A 22,568-nucleotide genomic window follows, 5' to 3' on the forward strand; every position below is an offset into this window, starting at 1 on the left:
ACTCACCCAATGGTTCAGGTAATTCTGGTATTGTCGGAGTGTTCCAGGTATCTTCTCCATGGTGACGATGGTGCCTTGGCGTGACGTTGGTCTCTTGACAAGACTGGAAGAACCGACTCTTGGCACTATTGGAGTCGGCTGCGGGAAGGCGTACGACGTCTTCGCTCGCAGAATTCTCACTTTCTTCAGATGAATGACTTTGTCGCCCTTCCGAAAGATCAGATTCCACAGAACTCCGAACGGTCTCCACGAAGAGAAGTGAAGCACGGATGTCAAGGTCCTCGCTTGATATGAAACGCTTAGGACCAATATCAGATTTGTCTTTATCAGGTGAGGAGAGTGTAGTGATTGTTCTTGTCGATTCGGTTTCAGGAACAATCTTGATCGTAGTGGTCTCTGGTTCCTTGAAAAGGGTATCTGTCGTTGACGTTGTGTCTGAAGTTGATTGAGGCGATTCATCTGACGGTGATGAGTCGGTCTTGGCCTCTGCTTCAAGGAGGTCAACACTGGAATACTTTGACCCCTGACCATTGGAATCGCTTGAGTCTTGTGTGCATAAAACGGACATAACAGCGCGAGCGCCACCAGCGGCGAGGAATCGAGCCTTTGCATTGCTGATTTCGAGCGCTTTGGAATCCTCAAAAACATCATCACTTTCTTCCATGTCCGATGTATGTGTTTCCATGTCAACATCCTTACTTCCTTCTGTTACTGAATGAGACATGTTCATGTCAAAATCAGAAAGGCTGAAATCACTACTAGTCCTGTTCACACCAGAGATATTTGGTTGATCATCTGAAAAGAGTATACCAGCTTCTCTACATTGAGCGGTTTGTCTACCAGCGGCACGATATCTCTCTTGTCTTAAAGACATATCGGATGAGTCAATGCTGTAATGGCGGAACATTTTGGGTCGCTTTGGAACAGTGTAAATAGCTCCATCAGATTCGCGATCGAAATTAAATTCAGGTTGGATCTCCTGTGGAGATACTGTCGGCGAGAATGTAACAGATTTTTTGGGACCGGGTTTTTCATGACTGTTTCCACGTTTCAGGATAGATGTATGTTTTCTCTTGGCAGCTGGAGCAGAAAACGGAGGTCTGTCTTCTGAGCATTCTCCTGGAGATGTGGCCGAAAGCGATGGAATATTCAAACTAAGTGGCCGATGGCGCTTGATTGGTCTTTCCAGAGGTGGTCCCATTACAGTCTTTGTCATTGGGGGAAAGGACGCTTCATCAGTTGCAATGGTTGGTACCTCGAGGCTTTCTTTCCTCCTGGCACCTGGTGGTTTCTTTGGGTTGACAGTTGCAGGTGGCATATTGCCTGGCGGTCCAGTCTGAGGTTGTTTCATTGGAAAAGATACTTCACCCGTGAAGACTTGGGGAACTCCAAGACTATCAGCCCTTTGTGGAATTGGTCTAATAACCTCCTGTGAGATTGTTTGGTCCTTTTCTTGTTTTGTCTCACAAATAGCAGGTGGCTGTACAGTAATTGTCAATGGTTCAGACTGCCTTCGTGTCGGCATTTTCCGTTGGACGCCAGGGTAAGCAATCTCCCCTTTCACAACCGATGGTATACCGAGGCTGTCTTTACGTATCACCCCCGATGGACGCACTGGCCCTGAACTGGCTGAATCAGCTGAAACTCTCCTACTCGGTGGTGGCCTTTCAAAAGCTGGCCTCACTGAGAACTTAACGAAGAGATCGTTTGATCTGTTTACAGGAGGAGAACTCTCTCCGCTTGTGTTAGCCGGAGTGTCGCTGTCACTTTTGTCCGATTCACTCTCAATGCAGATGATTGGCAATGCGATGCGTTTCTTTGGAAGTGATGGTGACTGCTCTTTTTCACCGTCTTTGTTACGACCAGGATCCCTGCTTTCGAGGATTCTCACATCAACATCTGCCAGAGGTGTCGGAGTTAACTCTGTCGTAAATGATAGCTTAGGCACCACTATTCCAGGATTTTCAGAGGTTGGTATTTTGATTGTAGATTCTGTTGCTTCACTTTCCTCATGAATGGTCGCTGGGGCCATTACCGTGATCGATGGCAATGGACTACTCAGACTCCTTGAGCTGGGTAAGTGTTTCTTCTCTGTGGATGAATCTCGAGAGGGTGTCTTCTGAGGTGCGGAAGGACCTTCCGTTTCCGTTTCTCCGCCAGAGAGGACAGGTTTGACGATAACTGGATTAGAAAGAAGACAGAAAGAGAGAGAGAGAAAGAAAGAAAGAAATAAAAACAAGGTTAAACACCCTGACCGAGGCATACATTTTGAAAGCGATTGAGATGTCAAAGTCAAGTGGCCGACCAAAAATAGAAACGACATTAAATTGTACTCAGGTTATAAATATCTCACTCTTAATTAAAGATATAAGGGGGGGCTTTAATAGGACCCAACTTGGTACTATGCCAACAATATGCCGAGAAGGTGAATACATCGTTTAGCTCCACATCTGGGATCAGGGATCTCTGTTCGACTTCGATGACAATTATATTAAACAAAACAAAATTTCATGACAGGGGAAAGATTAATATCGCCACTAGCGCCCTCGTTTTGTACCTATGAGATGCATTGCTTGCTGTCTGAGATAGATCTGAGATGGAGTGACATGCCAAGTGACGTAAACATTTTTCATGATGGATTGCTTTCTAAATTAACATCCTGACGAGTATTTCATTCGGTATTTCCTCTTTATCTCCTCTGTAATGTATTTGGCATCAGGGTTGTGAGAGTGCCTGTGTGTATGGGTGTATTATTTTGATTTATTCATTTCAATGAATCTATTTCATTAGTTGATTAATTCAAACACAATTGATGTGTGTGTGTGTGTGTGTGTGTATATACATAGGAATTGTCTATTCAATAATTTTTCCACACGTAAGCAAATAGCCGGGAAAATGTGGAGGATTGCCTTTTTAAACCGAACTAAGATTCGAACCATAAACCCACCTGAGTTTGAGTCCAATGAACAAACCACTCTCTCCATAGATTACCATCGCATTTACCCACGTTATCATCATCTCATGTTGAGGATGCGTCATGCAATGGTACATAACTATTGATCTATGTCTTGTATGAGGATAGCATAAATTTTTTTATTAGAATTAGATTAAGACGCGTCGTTTAATCTAATATGGTTTGATTATAAAGTCTTTTGACAAGCCATTCGGTCACCAAAAGGTTTTTATTTTATTTTCTTTGTTGGTCACATCATGAAATCCTGCTGTGAGGTTTAACAATCGACCCCATTCCAATACGGTCGTCAATGGTATTAACCTTTAATTGACTCTCCTTTATAATCTTTAACTGCAAAGTCCTTGCCATTTATTGAATAGAAGTAGTGGTAGTAGTAGTAGTAGCTATGCTAGAATATGTACAGTTGTTGAAACACACCAATAATGTCCACTCATACAACTTTAATATCTTTTTTTTATTAACCATAGGTATTGATAGGCTATATCTTCTTAAATGAATGTGATATTTTATATTGATATTTAAAATATCGCTGTTCAACTTTTTCCGCCATGATCATGACAATATTTCGATTTTGTCTTTCTATCTCTCAGTAATAATACTATCGTCATTAGCATAACAGCATCAATAACAGGAGTGTTAGTAGTGGTGGTGGTGGTGGTGGTGATGGTGGTAGTAGTAGTAGTAGGGGTAGTATATAGTGATGGTAGTAGTCGAGAAGAAAAGATACCCGAGTATGACATTGGTGATAGTCTTAACGTATACTTGATGAGATAATTCCTCTTGCAGCTCCAAAAAGCTTTGGTTAAGTATTCCTAACAGGAAATTTCGTTACTCGTTTTCAACGTGATATAATCATAGCAATGATCTCTTGCCGAGGAGCAGTGCCCTTTTAAAATGGATTGGTGAATTCTGCACTGACATCTTGCATTTGCAGATGAGAAAAAGAATGCGCAATATACAGTGATCATAGTTATTTCATCGAACAATGACTCTATACATAATTACAATAATGACATCTATTGCCCCCCCCCCCCCCCGAGAGCTAAATTCCTCGAGCATCCCAAGCCCAAGATTATTATCTCAAAATGTTGTTGGGACTGCGAAAGTATATATAGTGAACAAATGGTTAGGCCGAAAGTGAAAGTGCCAAACTAGTAAGGCAACAGCTGGTGTTATGTTCACACTTGGACGTACCGGTACCGGTTTATATGGGTTAAGTTGACACGCTATCATACCAAGATATGAACACACCCTAGGATGGCGGGCGAACCGGCATTCCTGTCATACCATAGAAGCAGCTATTGACGGCATTGCAGGCTTGATAGACGTCATAAAAAGTCCTCGCATGGACCTCGTATAAACAATACCCCCCTCATCATTCTCAATGATTTCCCCTTCTCCCTTTATTTGACCCTTGTACCTCTCCCCCTCTCTGTCACTCTCTCCTCCCTCCCCTTCTCTTTCTGTCCTTCTTTCACCTCTTTCTCAGAAAATACAAGATAATCTACAGATACTGGTAGCAAGGCGTACATGTTATACTTCGATGGATATTAGGCGTAGCACTACGGGGAAGAGAAGGGGGCGGCCGTGCACCATTGTATCTTAATCAAAGGTGATGAATAGTGTGGTATATCTAATTACAGATTGCTAATTAATATCACTACCTATTTTCTCTTCATATTAACCTCGATGAATGGTTGGGTTCATCAAGCTTTGAGGTGAATTATAAGCAAGTTATTAACGTTACGAAGGACATGTCAAATTCATACTTACGCGCTGTATGTAGTTACACTTGATTATTATGATGACATTTCAAGATGAGTGGAAGTCGCAGGTGCTCGAGTAATTTTTTTGAAAAAAATATAATTGTGTTTATGAGAAATTACGTTCCTTTCGCCACAAAAAAATTATCCTGGCTTATTCGTACAAAGGTGGAATAACAGCATTTAAACTCATCATTTTTTATTTTCAGCATCTGAAAAGAACACCCTATATTCGTCCCTGTTCTTAAAATTGGCAGAAATGCTATTAAGGGTAATGTTATTTTCTAAGTAAAGATTCCAAAGCAGTATTAATCAACAACTTTGACCTGCCATTGACCCAAGGGATTTGACCAGCCGTAGTACATGACTCGACCAATTATAGATCTACGACCTTTTCTGTTGGACGGCTGGTATTCTTATGATTAGTGCTCAGACCAACACTATGAAGAGAAACATCACAACCCCACTCCTCTATCACCCTTTCATTCTTTCTTTGTTTATATAATCTCTATATTTTTTCTGTCTATTCTCCCCTTTTTTTCCGAACTCACTTCTATCATAATTTAAAGATACCCTTTTATTCAAGTTCATATTTTGTGAATTCGGATACTCCGTGCCCACGGAGCGAATTAGATGGGATGTTGGGGGCTGATGGTCACTATGAAAATTCCCAAAAGGTATTTTTTTATTAAGTAGTTGCTGTTAGTTGATTTTTTTTCATCAAATTTTGTTTCAATAAATCTAGCTATTTTGACTTTATTTAGTGAATTTTACATCACTGTTGGTACCTCTGAAATAATAGGATTTCTTTTACGAAGGGACATCATTCTGCATTCTGTTATGACCATACATCTGGATTTCTGCATTGTGTTGATCAGTGGCGTATCTAGGACAAACGGGGAAAGTGCTAAAATCGCACCGCATTCAATGAATATATATATATATATCCTCGCCCCAAAAATGACATTTTAAGAATTGTTTATATAAAAAAATATATCAACATCTATTCTTATCAAATCAGCGCATGATGGAAACCAAAGATAGGGGGACCACGGGCTGGAAAATTTGACAAGCAAAAAAAAAAGGGGGGGGTTACCACCCAAAAAGTAAGGTCATCTCGTCCAAAATACTTGTTTTATTTAGATTTTGAATGATGTATTTCTTTCCATCATAAAAGACAAAAAAATAAAAGGGGGATATTTCATATTGCGTCCCTATATATACTATTTTGGGTCCCTAACCCCCCTGGGATTTCCGCCCATGAAAAAAAATTAATGAAAAGAATTAATGAAGAGTAATGTATCAAAATGCAAATCTGTAGATGAAAAGTTATGATATTTGCCTTTGTAAAAGTAATATTTTAAGGACTGTTTGTTGGACGAATTCTTGAAGAGAATAAGTGTATCACTGATCAAAAGCTGGCACGAATATTCATCCCTGAGTAAAGACATGCAAGATTCATTTTCTTAAGTTGTTGGAAACTGCAATACTATATGGTAAAACATAGGACGGGGTATTAATTACCTTCAGTTGTATTCCTCTTCTGCGCCTTTATTCCTTTGCCTTTTCTCTTCATGTTTTATCTCCATTTTCTTTACTTGCGCCCCCTGAAAGTGACGCCGGGGTAGGTGCCCCCTCCCCTCCTAGTTACGCCAAGTGATGTTGTTAGGAAAGTTATACTGCATACCGCTTCTAACTCTTCGTTTATTTATGTACGTGTCTTGTATATTAGTTTACAAATCTTAGGAGAACGGGCCAGACAACAAAACTAGTAATTACACCCTGGTATGGCGAACGAAAAGAACTGTTCGGGTACTTTCCCTTTTCTAATTTGCGTCACATCCTCTTTTATAATTTAATAATTTTCCTGGCCAATGCCTTTGGTCATCTTATTTCAGATTTGTCCTAAATTCGAACGCTCTTCCCGGTTGATCCACAACATAGACAAGAGAATGTGACTCGTCTCTTTGAACATGAATAAGCACAGTCATTGTACAAAAAGAAAATATGTGAAGATATTGGATTACATATCCTCAGGGCATTGATCAATATAAAAAATAATAATAATGAGAGACCGATGCTTGGCGGAGGCATGCAAGGGAGAATGGTAGCTGTATGTACACTATAAAATTTAAAATAAACCCATTACGGCTGTGAATAGTGACCAGTCGATATTAGGATTTAGAATTAATCCTTAAAGATTTAAATGAAATTCTCAAAGATTGAATCTAAATCCAAATTGATTAACATTTAAATCTTTAAGGATTAATTTTCAGTCCTAAAATCTTTAAGGATTGAAGATTAATCCTCAAAGTTTTAATCCTAAATCGACTGGTCACTATTCAGTTGTAATGGGTTTATTTTTTACAAATCCCTATAATTTAGAGTGTAGCTGGACATGATGGAAGAATAGTAAAGGGTTATTAAAAATTAGATTGAAATATTGATAATGACCCATCCACTCTGTATCAGAATGGTTCTTGATCTTGATTGTTTTTATTCAAGATCATAGACCTCACGATTTTGGTTTAGCCGGACCCTGCTCCCCCTTCCACTTCTCATTTCTACCTCCCCACCCCCTTTCTCCCTCCCTCATCTACCCCCTCCCATCCTCCCGCTTTCTTTGTCTCTCATGACAATCATGTTCCCTTTCTATCCTCCCACCCCCCTCCATACAGTCAGATATTGCATTTAAGGAAACAACTCTATACCACCGTGTCTTGGTATACCGTATACACAGCACACGCGACTGATTATTTTCTGTCTGCTGCTAAATTAATATCGGTGTCGGGCAAGGGCATGGCAAGGGGTGCCTTGGGGAATGTTCGTGTTTACCCCGATCATTCAACCTACATGAACAGAGGATTTATATGCACAGATTCTATAAGTTCATGTCAAACACACCACTTTACAGCTTTCATGTTCACATCGTTGAAAGCTATTCAGCAATTTATTTGAAATCCTTCAAAGACAAATCATCAAGGGTTATAAATTCAGTGATCAGTTATAGAGACAACAATATGACAAAAAGGAGTTTTGAAGGAAACACTCCTGTATATAAAAAAATGTGACTGCATCAACGATTTGAACAATCGATTTTGAAGTCTAATATTGAATAGATTGTTCAGCAATATGTCATTATAAATGGCTTTTTCTTTCAAATCACAGCCGACATTTCTGTTGAACGTCAAAAAATTGAATACAAGAACAACAAAGTTGGCATCATTTTAAACGCCCTAATTCAATGTACAATAAGCGGGGTTTTTTTAAGTATATCTATCCCACTTTTTTCATTTTTTTTATTGTGATACAGGAAATTACAAAGGAATAACATAAGATTTCTTAAGAAAATCGATGGAAAAATGCTTTTAGAGCCCAAGTTAAAACAGGATTGTTGATTTTTTTTCGACTTCGATAAAAAAGACAACTTTAATCAAGTTATCATTTGATAAAAATATAATTTTGTAAATAATTTGACATACCTGAATTACAGGTTATAGAATTATTTTCATCAAAAGGATTGTGGAAATGTACTGCTTTAGTATTGTTACCTTATCGAAATCATATAACAAGTTCCCCCTATAAGCCCCCCCCCCCCCTAACATGACATTACTTTTTAACACTGTGAAGCAAAATAAGGCAGTATAGGGGTGTTCCTATAACATGTAAACCTGACTTCAGTCTGTGAAAAAATCAATTCTATTCTCCGAGTCATACAACAATAATCATGCATTAAAGGCAAAAATTATCACTCTTCATAAGAATAAAGTGTATTTTTTTAATTTGTAATTATTATCTAAATGCATTTTGGTGATTTCTTTTGTTCTGGTGTATGTTTGCATGATTATTTTGATGGGCCATATTTAGGGGGCGGTGCGATTTTTTTTATAAGGAAAGGCTTATATACAGAGATAATTATTAAAACTTAGGTCCTATAGGATAGAGAGTAAAACCTAAAGATACATGTATATATGAGAGAAGGATGAGAGAGAGACAATGGGGGAAGCAAGAAATACACGCACACCACTTCATGCATGACACATATAAACACCCAGTAGTAAGAGATAGGGAGTTAGATGCAATAACGTTCTAGAACCCAACGTCTTGCATTCCGCACGCTTTCGTCCAGAAGTAAGTACTCCATGTAATCCCCGCAAAAACATCCCTCCCAAGGGATAGCGCACCTTCTCCTTATTTAGCCCGCCATTTTAACCGAGCTGCCTTCTTAATCATGACCGTCTGTCCGTGTCCTCGACAAGACACGAGATATAGGGCATATCACAGACGATGGGGTTATTTTTAGTTAACTAAAAATAATTCTTATTCCAGTACCTGGTCTTGTATACACAAAATAATTTGGGAAACTTTGATAGTCTGTTGTTTTGATTTCCTCCGTGCTCGTATCTTACCGAGTCGGAAATCGAAAGATTGTAATCTGATCGGAAATACTCGAGATATTTGTAATTTTGATATTATATGACTCTTATAATAACATATACTTAGAACGGATGATCATTTCCATTTGTATTTCATGTGCATGCAAGCTGATGTTATGTGAACATCTTTATTTCATAATGTTTACAATCGCGGATAATTTTACTGCTGATATGAAAAAATAATTCAGAGGATGCATGAACAGAGTGTTTAGGCCTGTACCGGATATACCCTTGTAATTAATAGATTAATTTAGATTGAATATCATTTATTATAATTTGGGATATCATGAATAATATTTTGATAAAATCAAGAGAGGCATTCTTAATTGCAGAGCACATTTTGCGATCCGGTCCGGTCAATTTATTTATTTACTTTTTGAAAGGGATGCGTCTCTTGTTTTTGTTAACTCTTTGCCCGCCACGGACGACTAGCGGCACATACAGCGGACTGCCAACGACGACTCAAGTCACAGTTCGCACACAATGCATACGGCACCCCAAAATTAATTTGGCACAGGGGCGATAGTGTACGTGGCGGACAAAGAGTTAAATATGTGTTTTACCCTTTCGTATTATATTTATACGCACTGCATTTTTTATCAGACAGAAAAATATGATAAATTATATATCGATTTCTTTAAGCATGCATGTACAAATATTACAAATAAAATTCATATAATATTGATGTTGCCGATCTTATAGTCTAGTAGAGAATGTCAGCAGTTATTTTTGTCTAAAGTCTAAAATTACCCCCCCCCCTAGGCTGAGTTGCGATATATTTTGTAAAAGATTATCATTGGTAATAATCCCGAAACTGAAATACTTTTAACAGGGGGTTCACCATGACATCCGTTTTGTTTGATAATGGTAGATAAAATGAAAAAAAAATAATGATAGTTACACAAAAATCCACCAAAGAAATGTTATAGAAATTAATTTCAAGGATCTTCATTGTGCGATATGTTCTTTTATATAGCATGAAGAATGTCGTGTATTAAAAATCTTTGAAAATAGAAATGAAATAATTACGAATATTGCATTCGTGCTCCTCTGAAAAAAATATACTCATTCCGTTATTCATAAAATCCGTAAACATAATAAAGGCGTGATAAGTTTTATGGGAAAATACCATCACTTGTTATTCGCTGAGGCCCTTTTGCCAAACTTTCATCCTTTATTTTCCTTCGTTTCGTTTCGACATTAAAAATAAACTTGACTTCACCTTAGATTTCTTTTTAAAATATAAACATCATTCTCTTTATCAGTTTTATCGAAGATACATATCTATACCCGCTGTCTCTAAATACATTGCTCACACGGCCTACATACCTCACGCCATTTTCAATTTCATCAAGGAGCTCAGTTTGAGGTGCAAAGCTTGTTTCGTGATCTAAATTTAGATTTGCTACATGGTGTGATTTTGGCTAGTATACAAGAAAGGCAAAGACCTTTTTATATCAGGGCTGCAGTATCAAATCAATTTCAATTTTCCAGAAGAATTAGCATGAAGTTCCTGGCCGTGTGATTCATATAGAACGCTTTCCTCATTTTGTTTTAATTCTATAGTTAATCTTGACTTTGATTAAATATTCGAGTAGCAAATCAATGTAGATTTCCAAATACCCCCTCACTAGGGTAAAGGTCATGGGAACAAACATAGGGGGAAATTGTAATTGAAATCATTCACTCTAAAAAAGTTGACCCAATATTTGGTAAAATGGGAATATGCATATCATTTTGTTGGGTAAGGGGATGCCAAATATTTTGCAAATTTTACGTAATGTTGCGTTGAAATTTACCCTTCAAACGTAAATTTTGCCCAGTATTGGGGGGGGGGTTACACAACAAACGTACATGTTCCCTCACTACCCAATATTGGGTATATTTTACTCTCTGTTTTTAAAGTGTAAAAAATTGAACCCCGAAAGGTTGATGCAAAATCAGCACCCTATGGGTTCAAAAATTGAACCCTGCGGTTGGGGTTCATTTTTGCACACTGCTGGTGCAAAACTGCACCCCTAGGTGTTCAATCAAAAATTTAGGGGTGCAGTTTTGAACCCTATGGGTGCAAAAATGAACCCCAACCGCAGGGTTCAATTTTTGAACCCCAAATCAGGGGTTCAATTTTTTGGACCCCATAGGGTGCTGATTTTGCATCAACCTTTCGGGGTTCAATTTTGAACCTTTATTTATTAGTGTGTAGGAAATAAGTAAATATATCATGATATTAGATAGCCAAGACAGATATATAAGCGCGATTGGTCCATTGCGCGTCACGTGATATGATCGAAATCAATGTATTTTCCCAGCCGGTCCACCTTCGATGAATATATTGACCAACCTGTCCATGAATATATTTTTCTACGTGTATGGTGCCCTCTTGTGGATTAGATGTTACCATGCATTATCGACCTGCTTGGGTCCTGGACCTGGATTGGACTCGAACTTAGATTAGATCTAGGCCTAAACAAAGTTGATTAGATTAGAAAAGGGTCATTAACTGCGTTAGACTAACGTTACTTAGATATCTATAGATCAAGATCTAACGTTAGATTTATACCAGTTCAATCAATCACTGTGAATATCATAAACAACAGGCTGCACGCATCGTTAGGCCTTACTTTATCTTTATCATTAGAGGCTATCTAATATAACAAATATTGACTGATGGGATGGGTAAAAAAAAAATTTTGGACCACCTAAAGGATCAATATTTTCCCTCGTGATCATATTTTCCATCGGCGCTGCGCGCTTCGGGAAAATACAAATCCGGCGGTCCAAAGAATGTTTATATTACACATCCCTTCAGTCAATATCTGTATAATACATTCTAAAAAAAAATATTGGGTAAAAATGCTCCATGAGGGTAATTATTTGTCAAACCAACATAGGACATGTCTTTTAGGCATTTTTATTTATTCAGTGTGATGAAAATTTTGCCAATTCTTAAGTAATTTCAGCTTATTTTTAACCTTACTGGTATATGCTTCCCACGTTGGGTAAAATACTGCCCCAAATTGGTTGGACACAAAATTTCCCTCGTGCTGGTTAGAATTTTACTCAATATTTTTGACAATGTAGAGGTGGAAGAATATGTTACCACCATGAGTTGGGGTGTATGTAGACCTAATAATTATGTTTGTACAAAGTAGAGTGGGACGAGTAAAAGCCATGGTATAGAGAAAAGGCGGTATGTTGAGGAGACTGAGTGAGAGATATGAGGTAAACAGAGGAGAGACGGGACCGGTGTGAAGGGTGATGGGGGAGAAAGGTAGGTCATAATCAGAAAGGTACACCGCAAAATTGTGATTTTGATTGGTGTTACATAGAGAACTAAACCAGACATTTTTTTGTTTAAAACTCTCGGTTTAGTTAAAAACCTATGAGAGTTAGTCTCGGAGTTAGTTAAAAACCAATACAACACATTTCTATGCTCTTAATCATGGTGTTCAATCTCTAGGGTGCATGTATTTTTTTCATGGTGTAGTCCTCAAGGGACAAACTGGTGTCAATTTGAACACCCCAGCCTTTTTGTAGAGTGTAGAGTATTGGGTAGCTGGCAAAGATTAGACTGAGAAAGAGAGAGGGAGAGAGGGGGGGCGGAGACACACCCACATCACAGACAGATACGAATATACATACATACTGAGAAACAGACACATGGTGGGAGTGACAGAAGAGTGAAATGATGCATGTGGTGGGGGTCGCGAGAAGGAGGAAGAGAGAGAGTGAGAGAGAAGGGTGAGCACGATAGAAGGGGGCGAGGGTGTCACTCCAATCTCTTATTTTGGTGGTGCCTGGATAGTCAGTCAGCAACGTACTGTATAAACGAAAGGACGGACACTCCGGTTTTAAGTTACCATCCTGACGTAAGCACACGGTATAGTGCCTGCTGGGAGTGAATCAAGCAATACACTCCCCATTGTATTCCATCTACTGAAGTAGAGCTACCTAAAAATGCGTCGTGATCAAGTGGAAAGGTATGAAATACCGAGGAAGGGATGGGGGTCAAGGAATAAATCAATTAAGCAAGCAAAGGGAAGTATACGAGGAAGGTGAAAATTGACTGCACTATGTTGCTATCTACTATAGATTCCCAATTGTGTTTAAAACAGGGAAATGTCGGAAATATTTTATGATTTATTTCTCCAGGTCTCCGTAACACACAGGTTTGCAATCAATCGCTAAATACCAATGGCCAATCAAGATCATCGTTGCATGCGTACTCTGTTTAAAATACTGACCGGGAACCAATCAGTGCGGCTCTTTCATATTTGCAATTCATCGCAAACCTTTGTGTTACGGAAGCCAGAACTGACCTGGATTTGTGCCTTTCATCGAATTCAACGAAATAGTCATTTATGTATTTATGACTTGTGAGCGATACATTTTTTTAGATTTTGTTGCTTTAAAGTTCCAATAAAATTAAACATTTATAGTGAAAATTATACAAAACCTATTCCCCATACAATGGACGTGTATTCTAAATTCTGTTCACTTTTCGGATATGACTATTTATTTACACAACTTTCCAGCAGCACCTGCGATGAGTGATATTGATATAGGGTGCATACATACTTCCTCTTCCAAGACCTTTCTTCCAATGGTATTCTATAGAATACAGTTTGACTATTCATAATATACCAAGTTAGGTTTATATTATTTAATAGGCATATATTAGCCCTCCTCTCCCCCGGGTGGAGAGTACATTTTTTTCTAATGCAAATTTTCATTATGTATTTTTACAAGTTTTTTGGGGGGTTGATCTATATCGGGACTGTGACATTGGGAGAGCTTTCACATAATTACATTATCAATGATGCAGAAAGAATTGATACTCACAAGGGCGGAAATCTCTCCCCAAAGGAAAGGGGACCAGGGGCTGGAAAATTTGACAAGCAAAAAAAAGGTTATCACCCCAAATGTCAGGTCATTTTGAACAAAAAAATATGGACAAGCAAAAAAAAAAAAGGTTATCACCCCAAAAGTAAGGTCATCTCGTCCAAAATACATGTTTTAGTTCGATTTTGAATGATGTATTTCTTTCCATCATAAAAGACCAAAAATAGGGGTACATTTAATATTGTTTCCCCTACTATTTTGGGTAGGGGGACGCGTCTCCCTGTCCCCCTATATAGGATTTCCGCCCATGGATACTCGAAGCTTGAAGTATGTGTGAAAAAGTCATGGTAACCATGATGCATAAAATCATTCATGAAAGAGTTGACCCAGTTTATTTTTCTACCTTTTGTTCAAGTCTTGATCGAATCTCACCTTATAAACAACTGCTTTCCTAGATTTTGAAACATCATGGAAAGTGCACTTACCTCTATATAGCACGGCATATTATTAAGTAAATATAATTAAAAATATAGTCAATATAATCAAATATATATTCAACACTATGATTTTGATTTTCTTCCTGGGTTTTTGTAAATGTCATTTGAACCTAGTACCAAAATATGTATGGGTTCTTCATATGTGGTTTAACAATATTGTTTGGACCTGAAAATGACAAAGAAGCAACATCCATTTGTCATATTACATACATCATTATACTATACGTTGAAAAAAAAGAAGCTTTCACAAAAAAAATATGCTGCAAAGTATCAATTTTCATTTCATTCTATAGCTTTAACCTGATTTTTCACTCCTATAGAGTGCCGATTATGGTTAAGGTCTTTCATTTTGTAAGGTGTATTCGACTCGCTCGGGTTTATTTGAAACTGTCGTATGGTACACATATCAAGAGAAATTATACGCATTTACATATTTCTAAACATCATAAACACACCCATATAGTCCGTATAGGTTTTAAGACGTTTCTTCTCTCAAAAATACATTTTCATCCGTGTCACAACCCATGCATTAACCCCTTTAAGTTGGTCTTGTTCTCTCGGAAGAGAGGATAACTCGTGATAACAGCTGCTCCCATCAAAAGTGCTGACGTCACAATGTCTCTCTCCTCGGTCACATCATGGTATCTAAAAAGAGTCGTGTCAATTAAAACTGACTGTAACTGATGGAGTCCCCTCTACATAGAGTACGTATATAGCATGACATTGGCTGTTGGTATGCAGTTTAATTTAGTTTTCAAACACGCCAAAAGGCGTCCGCCATAACACACCCGACCGTGTCCTCTTATTAAAGAAAGAGAATACCCCTTTAAAAGAGAGACATTAAATTTAATTCTCCCGATTGATAATATTCATTGCTTGATAGTAAATAAAAATACCTATTTGAGAAAATACAGCTATAATACTTGTTGTTTGGATATTAATAATGCATCAAGAATTATTAGAGAAGAGATGCTCATGATAAAGTTCAGTGTCTCGATGCATTTTTATTTCAGGAATTGAATTCCAGAACAATTCCAAAAAAATTAGGAGTTGGTTCATGAAGAACATGTTTGTTTAAATATTTTAAACATTTTGTGATATTAAACATTTTGTGACCAAACAATCCCAAGTCTAACTCAGAATGGGATCTAAGGTTTACGACTATTTTAAGAAGTACTGTCTACTTTTTTTCTTTAACAAGCATAAAGATTGATGACTGGTCTTACTGTAATAGAAATGAATCGAGAAAGGATGACTTGTGAGTATAAAGACCATTTATTATTGTATGTCATCAGCATACAAACATAGACCCACGAGGATTATTCTTTTAATGATGCGAGTCGGGGAGATATGAAATAGATTATTGTCTTAATGATAATCTCTTTTATATAAATCTGTCTGCTTGTCTCTGTCTCTCTGTGTTTTGTCTAGGCTATATTTTACTGCACTGCACCCTTCCCATTCTCCGTCGTCACCTTCTTCTCTCTAGCAACACTGCCCCAAAATAGCGGTGTTAAATCAACACACTACCTAAACGAGCATTTTACACCAGTGTACATGTAGTTCAACACCCAATCACACATTCTGGTGTTATTCTAACACTATTTTGGTGCTATATTTAAACTCCATGTTATTTTCAACACCTGAGGGTTCGGTTCTCTCACTATTCAGACCGCTGATGTGTTTAACACTTTAGTTTTCACACGATCCAAAACTCCAACAGCCAATGAAAGATTTCATAATATTGTGGGTTTCCATGAAAGGGCCGAGCAAATTGGTCCATTTCCTTTTATAATTTCTTCTTTGTGGAAAGACTGCCTTAATTGCCAATAGCGACTTCATTGTCACCGAAAATATAGCAACCAAAAGGGGAAAAAGGAAAAATAAGGCTATATCACTAAAAAAAGATAAATCATATTTGCTCCCCGGGACCAACCCATCCTCCCTATTCGCCGTTACAAATATATTCATCTTTATATGCTGTGGCGAAGCAAGTATAAGCTACGGACAAAATGCCAAAATAAGGGGGAAATCATTTTGGAAAATTTACACAGCTATAAGGAAAATCCATTATTTGTACAACCTTCAAAGTATCACAGGAACATGTAAATTACAAAAGACAAGACAATATCAGCATAAATAAGAATGAAAGCCACACGGAGAGAGTGATAGGGGGCGGTGAGGTCGAAGAGGATGACGATATCAATAATTAACATTATGATTAAGATGAAAAAGTAAGGAACGAGGACAATAAATCCGGAATGTCTTTCTTCTTCTTTTTTTTTAAGTTCACGCACTTTTTGGATTCGAATCGTTGTATTGACGCTCCTGATAAAAGCGACTGGAAGATGAAGAAGTTTCTATCCCATCTCCCTCTTCAAACATGCATCAATGAAACCAGGTCAGATGGCAAACCATTTGAGATATGATCCCGGTCTCATCACCTAGGAGATAGATGAAACCAAATTTTCTTCTTCTTTCTCTCCTTAAGCAAGCTTCAAATTGGAATTCGTCCGTTGAGTGAGGTAAACTGTACGGTCTATACCGGTATAAAAGCATTTCAAAGAGGGGCAATCTTTGGTATAGATCCCCTTTGGTCTTTCCATAATCCGCCTTGGATATCCGAAAGTTGATTGCATTTACAATCCTGAAAAGGTTTGCACTTGCACTTTTGATGGCAAATTTTATTTAAAAGACAACCCTTTTCTCAATGTTCCATGAAATGGCAAGAAGATCCTTAATTACGCAAGTCAACAATTATTCAAAAATACAACAAAAATATAATTTTAAAAATATATATTATGTAGAAAACTAATGAATCTTTAGGGCTCCAGTTATTTCATTACTATAATTTTATTGTGTTTCCTAATGACGTCCAATACATTATTGAATACGATTATTAAAAAAAACTTCTTCGGATTACTTGCAAATAATTATCAATAACACATTTTGAACTGACAGGTCAAGTTCAACTATGGCAAATCAATTCATACTATTAAAAATTGAACCAGAAATCAACTGAAAATTTGCGATCAATAAAGAAATGTAATTGTGTCGAAACTTAAAATTTGCTTTTATTTAAAGGCAAGTTTTATTCCATAACCACTAACATGACTAAGGCCAGCTTTTTAAGAAAAAATGTCAAATAAACTTTTATTACATGAAAATTTTGATAAGCAATGCAGCTAAAACGTGTTCAATCCATGACAAAATATCGATAAAACTTTGTCATTCAACTTACTATTTACGTTTTTACGTTTTTATGGATGTCCTCGTTTTTAGAGAGCAGCATATAAAGGCGTCTTTTTGCCTATATTTTTGGCTTTTGAAATAACACAATTATGCACCATTCGGGTTGATTTGATCCTGTAGTGGTTATTTTGGAATAAATATTGTCTGACTTTTTAAAAGAAATATGAATCATGTGTATCGCTTCCCCTGTCTATTTTGTTGTTCACTAAATATGTAAGAACTATAAAAATCGATCAACAAAGAGTTATCTATGTGGGTATGTATCATCGATTTTAAGGGAAAACAAGACATAGAGAAAGAACAATTCGCAAATCGTGCACTTCACAGAAATATTAAATTTGATTGGCAAATTTCCCTTACGCGAAAAAAATGAATTATCAATTCGATTCAATCTGATTAATATTGCTCAGTACACATTCAAGAAAGTACAAAATGTGTATCAGAAATCACAGAAAACTGATAATATTACATAATTATCATCTCATGCAATACAAAGACATTGAGGCCGTCGTCAACATCAAGCAGGTCGCTCATGACGACGGTCTCCTGCGTTCTGAAATTTAGTTAACTAATATTTGTCATGTACTTTTTTTTATATTCAGAAAGAGATTGTAAATGATACGTGTGTCTAAAATGTATATATATGTAAAATCTGTGTAATTGATTATGTTGTATTATGTTGAACATGTGGAACGCAGAAATAAATTTCAAGCAAACAAAAAAAACAAACATTCTGATCGCCCACTTCTCCCTCCGCTCCGCCCCCCCCCCCCCCCCGTTCTCCACCACCTCAACCCCTCCCATCCCATATACCCTCTCTTTTAATAGATATTTCCTTTCTCGTCCACACTCTCTCCTTTGATCAAAAATGCATTGATTATTTTGCTGATGTTGCTATTGGTAGTGGTGTTGGAGAGAGAGCACCTATTCACGCAATCAGAAATCCATCAATAAAATGTGATTTAAATCTCTGTGACGTCAAGCAAATGTTCATCGCGTGACCAATAATTCTATTTACTACATTCCAGTCAAGTCACTTTCTACTGATGCAGTCGTTATCATGACATTAATTCGAGTGACCTATCGATTCTCATTACCAATATCAATAATTCTTCCTCTCTGAAAATAACTCGTATAGGTTATATATTTCATTTTGAAGATGATGACATTTTATGTATAGACCTAAATTAAAAGTCCAGACTCTCTTTAACTAAGCATTTCGTATGTACCAAATAATTCTCTCTCTCTCTTTCTTTGTTTCTCCAAGAAATGTCTTGAATTCTCTGTCTCTTTCTTTGTTTTTCAAAGAAATCAATGGTATCATAAATTATGATACCATTAATTTCTTGGAAAAAGAAATAAATAAATTAAATTTACCTCCCATTAATTGAAATCAAATGTTTTTTTAATCTCTCTTCGGAATGCAATATTTTGGTTGTATACGCCTTCCGAAATACTAACTTTGGGAAATTTCTGTGCTCTGCATGCATGGTTTTCTTCTGCATTCAAATATGGATAGTAATTCACATGAACTAAAAACTAGTAACCTGCGATACATTTCTTCTATTTCTGCAACCATGACCAGAGGAGAAGCAATCATAATCTCCATGTTGATGTTTCATTTGCAAATGCTAGACTTTAGCAAATAATCTTTGCCTGCTCCATTCGCCTTTCTATTATGGACTATATTTATTTTTGTCCAAATTACCTTGTCTAAAGGTTGAATATGTCTACGTCACAAGTGAAACCCATTAATTGAACTACATCATTTTGATTAAAAATAGAATGTGATGTCAGTGTAGAGAGAAGGAAAGACGAGGAGGCAAGGATGTGTCCATTAGAGAAGATGAATCGGTATTTCAACTAGTGATCCCACCAAAGCTAGATACATTGCAATGCCAGGTATTCCGATGTTAAGCTTTGATAGATCTAACTTCAGCCATTAGGATGAAAGAAGAAATCGAATCGCAGCATTGCACAGGTACTGACGTTAACGGTAACTATCATTTGCACCGATGGTATGCGATGATAAACGATCCGATCGCTCTTATGTCACAAGTTGTTTGTTCGGCCCGTCGTCTGAGTCGAAACAAGGTGAGCTATAGGAGAAACATTGCGCGCCAAAACGAGCCCATGTCCAGCTCCATTCAAAATAAGCAAAATGATACGTTAATCATTCAGGGTAAATCTAATGGACTGAGAAATGCAAAATGAGATTTAAATGTTTAATAGGTTGAGAGGGAGTATAAGAAGACAAGAACTTACCTTCAGCTGTGTCTGAGCCGTGATCGTCTGACGAAGACGACGATTGGCGGGTAGCGACCGAGCAAGATGGCGTGGATGTGGGAGATGACGTAGATGATGACGTCAACAAGGTGGTAACCAGTGATGACGAGGCCTGCATCCTTGGAGACTGCAAGAGAGAGGTGGCCGAGGATGAGGGCAAAGAAGAAGGAAACGATGACCTTCGATCCAGGGTAGGCTTCCGAGGTTTCTCCCTTCCCCTTTCGCCCCCATCGTGGATATCATCTTCATCCACTCTTCTGCGCGTGATCTCCGCGGTTGTGGCGAAGTCGACAACGCGAGGATGATGGTGGCCATTATTGTCTGCGCTGGCTCGGCGTAGTAAGGATGGTTTATAGAGGAGGGGGTTGTTCCTGGGCTGTGCTGGTTTAGCTACCCAATGTGAACGGTGCATATAAGCTGGCTGTCTATTAAGCCAGCTTTGCTCTGGTTGACCCTCCTTGCTGCTTCCAGAACTTGATTTTCTTCTCCTTCTCGTTTCACTCCCTTCCTCCCCGTTAAGACTCCCCTCCGTACTGCCCTCCGAATCGTCACTAAGTTTTCGCCTCGTGGCGGCCACAGTAGAGATGGGCGTGGTCGCCGCCGATATCAAATCCTCTTTTATTGTTTCTTTCTCTTTTTCTTTAATTGGGGGGTCCTGGTCAGGTGCTGATTGACCCCCTCCCCTGTCACGTGGTGGGTCAGCTTCGGGCTCGTATATTTCTTCCGTTACGTTCACTACAGCATGAGGTCGAATGATGTTGGTTCTTGTCTGGGTTGTTGTCGACGTCAACGACCACCATAAAGCGACGGTTCTCTGGCAGTAGATGACAGCGGCCGTCGACACGAGCACGGCTGCGAGGGAGACAGCGATCTGAGTACTCAGTGCCGACGCCAAAAACAGTTCCAGTCCGTATGCGATCGGATAAAGCAGTACGGAGGCCATGGTTTTGATTAGTGGTCTTCCTCTATAATCAACCAGCCGTTGGACAGCACTAGCCCTGCCTTGTGTTAACTCGTTGAGAACTTGACTTACTTTTGACGATGATGCGTGCTCGATGATGCTACATCCCCATCATCTCCGTCTTTTCCTCTCTTTCTCTCTTCTCTAATTTCTTCCCTATCTCTCCGTCTGTCTCACCCTCTCTCTCCTATCCTCATTATCTTCCAGTATAGAGATGCCTAGTCTCTGAGAGTTTGATGCTCATCATCCAATCCTAGCCTCGCTACCAGTTTGCGGGGGGCCCTGGCGCAAGCGCAGCAATGCCAGGAATGAAGAACAGAGATCCACCAACTGATAGGCATGAACTATTTTGAGTTCGAGATTAATGGTTCAGACAGTAATGCAATAGCGTTGACACGACTGACCGCCCATTGTACATCACCAGTCTTACATCCGAAAAGACTTAAGTGAATATAAGCTGGTATCAATCTACCCCCACCAAACGACACCCCCAAAACATCCCCTTCGTGACATCTTCATCAAGAAGTTTTGATAACTATCTTCTTCGAATTGTTTTGCATCGAAAAAAATATGTCCAATACAAATCAAAGATACAAAATGATGAATGATGTTTGATAAAGCTGTAATGAATCCCGCATGATTATCTTCAGGTTAAAATACATAATAACAGTATCCAATAAAAGTTAGAACATCTTCCATGGATGTTGATCAATATGCATAACTTTGTATTCAGCCCCCAATGCAACTTGTTTAAAGGAACATTTCCATTTTGGTTAAAATAAAATGACTTTAGAATGTCACGCATTCTCTATTCCTGTTTGAGTAAAAGAAAACCCTTTTTCCGGTGAAGAGCCGCATTGAAAAGTTAATACTTTATTAAGGAGAGTATTACGAATCTGTTGCATTGTGTAAATTTACTTAAATTCTTCCTTTTCCTTAAGATTAATCGGATGTACAAGGTAATGTATCAGTGAATTAAGTTCTTCTATCGGCATAGGTTAAGTTCTTAAGTGATGTAAAGTGATAATTTTCTAAAATTGGCAAAGGAAATTAATTATATTGACACATTATGAGAGACAGTGTGAATAACAGAAAGTCGAAATAGTTCTGTGACGAAACATAATTGCCCGACGGTGCGAGATTACAATCCTCACCTACCATTCTTATTGATTTCACCCATTGATTCCTACCCCCTTACTATGTTGGCCATTTGAGGGTAAAAATATTGTCAACATAGCGGCTTTATAAATCATTTTAAAGAGATGTTTATGGTGTCATTTCATTCCAATATTGAGTTTAAGCCGGTTTGAATTTTACTGAAAAAATGGCATTGTCTGTTTGTTTGTTCGCTTGCTTTTGAGGTAAATAAACCCCAAAAGTTCAGCCTTACCTGTTCTGTCCAACTCAACTCAGAGTTTTCTGAACTCTGGTTTTACCTGAAACCATTATCTAAGTCCACGCTTTTGTTCCAAGTACCCTAATTTATCCACATGTTCTTTGCTTATCGTGTTTATCCGATACAGAATGATGTTTAATCATGGACTATTCTGATTTTGT

The 22,568-nt window shown here is 38.0% G+C and overlaps 1 protein-coding gene across 1 annotated transcript in view; it reads right to left on the reverse strand.

Moving 5' to 3' along the window:
- Nucleotides 1-21,151, reverse strand: part of LOC121418904 (microtubule-associated protein futsch-like) — a 31,231-nt gene extending 10,080 nt beyond the window's left edge. Inside the window, exons 1-2 of the mRNA XM_041613097.1 lie at nt 20,030-21,151; nt 7-2,181 (exon numbers count right to left, since the gene is read on the reverse strand). Coding sequence (XP_041469031.1) covers nt 7-2,181; nt 20,030-20,993 — 3,139 coding nt within the window. The 5' untranslated portion in view covers nt 20,994-21,151. The remainder of the gene's footprint in view (nt 1-6; nt 2,182-20,029) is intronic.
- Between the last annotated feature and the right edge of the window lie 1,417 nt (nt 21,152-22,568).

The sequence above is a fragment of the Lytechinus variegatus genome, chromosome 7 (genome assembly GCF_018143015.1).
Source record: "Lytechinus variegatus isolate NC3 chromosome 7, Lvar_3.0, whole genome shotgun sequence".
In the NCBI taxonomy this organism is placed as follows: Eukaryota; Metazoa; Echinodermata; class Echinoidea; order Temnopleuroida; family Toxopneustidae; genus Lytechinus; species Lytechinus variegatus.